General features: G+C 38.2%; 1 protein-coding gene across 1 annotated transcript in view; it reads left to right on the top strand.

Moving 5' to 3' along the window:
* Positions 1-908, top strand: part of LOC107563676 (tyrosine-protein kinase Srms-like) — a 24,542-nt gene that overhangs the window by 5,256 nt on the left and 18,378 nt on the right. Inside the window, exon 3 of the mRNA XM_016248610.1 lies at positions 379-554. Within this exon, the coding sequence (XP_016104096.1) occupies positions 379-554 (176 nt within the window). The remainder of the gene's footprint in view (positions 1-378; positions 555-908) is intronic.

Raw genomic sequence — 908 nt, 5'->3', positions numbered from 1 at the left:
TCTACCCCACAGCTTGTAACACCATATTGGTCTTCCATGTGCAACTGACTAAGCATTTTCTGTCTCCACAGGAGAGTAGCAGGCATTTTTTAACCACATAATATTCTGTTTAAGGTCTCAAAAACCCCAAGGCCACTCAATAATTTTTGCTAATCTTGTCAAAATTGATTATACACAGCATTTCCAATTTGATAACATTCTTCTGTCCTCCACTAAAAAAAAATATTTCTTATATTTAAGGGTCTCAAACATAAAATATTAATATATGTAATGATGATGGGACCAAATAAGTCAATCTCAACAACAACAAAAAATCGTGGTTAAAAATTTCTAAAAATAAATTTCCAAAAATATTAATATTGGAAAATGTATTTCTCTCCTTCACAGCCAGAAGTGAAAATAATGTCTTCCATTTCCGTATTCATCGCTCAGCGATTGGTGCTTACTTTGTATCTGACAAGATCTCTTTTGGTACTCTGGATGAGCTCATCAGATACTACCAGCACAACTCCAGAAGTCTGGGATGCCCCTTAGACCAGCCATGTGTACAGCAAGTATGACACTCTTAATATTTAATACACTCCCAAGAGTGATATTTTAGACATCTTAATTTTAGAAATCACTCTTTGTCTTCATGAAACTAATGCTCATAAATAGGCGTTCATTTCATGGGTATCAGTTCTGCATTAGAGATTCATTAGCGATATAGAGAAGCGGCCTGTTTCTGGAGAAGTGGCCCTGGGTGATGGCGCCAGTTGCTTAATCTTAATCTTAATAAGCAGCCCTGCACAGAAATGTGTTAGAAGAGTTGCTTCTAGTCTGGTTTGGCCTCATGGTGATCGTCCGCTCTTCTCTCCTCCTTTTCAGGGAGGACACCGAGGCTGAGTAACAGAGCGCGTGGACACACA

The sequence above is a fragment of the Sinocyclocheilus grahami genome, unplaced genomic scaffold, assembly GCF_001515645.1.
Source record: "Sinocyclocheilus grahami isolate Dianchi unplaced genomic scaffold, SAMN03320097.WGS_v1.1 scaffold885.1, whole genome shotgun sequence".
Taxonomy (NCBI): Eukaryota; Metazoa; Chordata; class Actinopteri; order Cypriniformes; family Cyprinidae; genus Sinocyclocheilus; species Sinocyclocheilus grahami.
The sequence above is the reverse complement of the archived record's forward strand: the minus strand, read 5'-3'. Positions and strand labels throughout refer to the sequence as shown.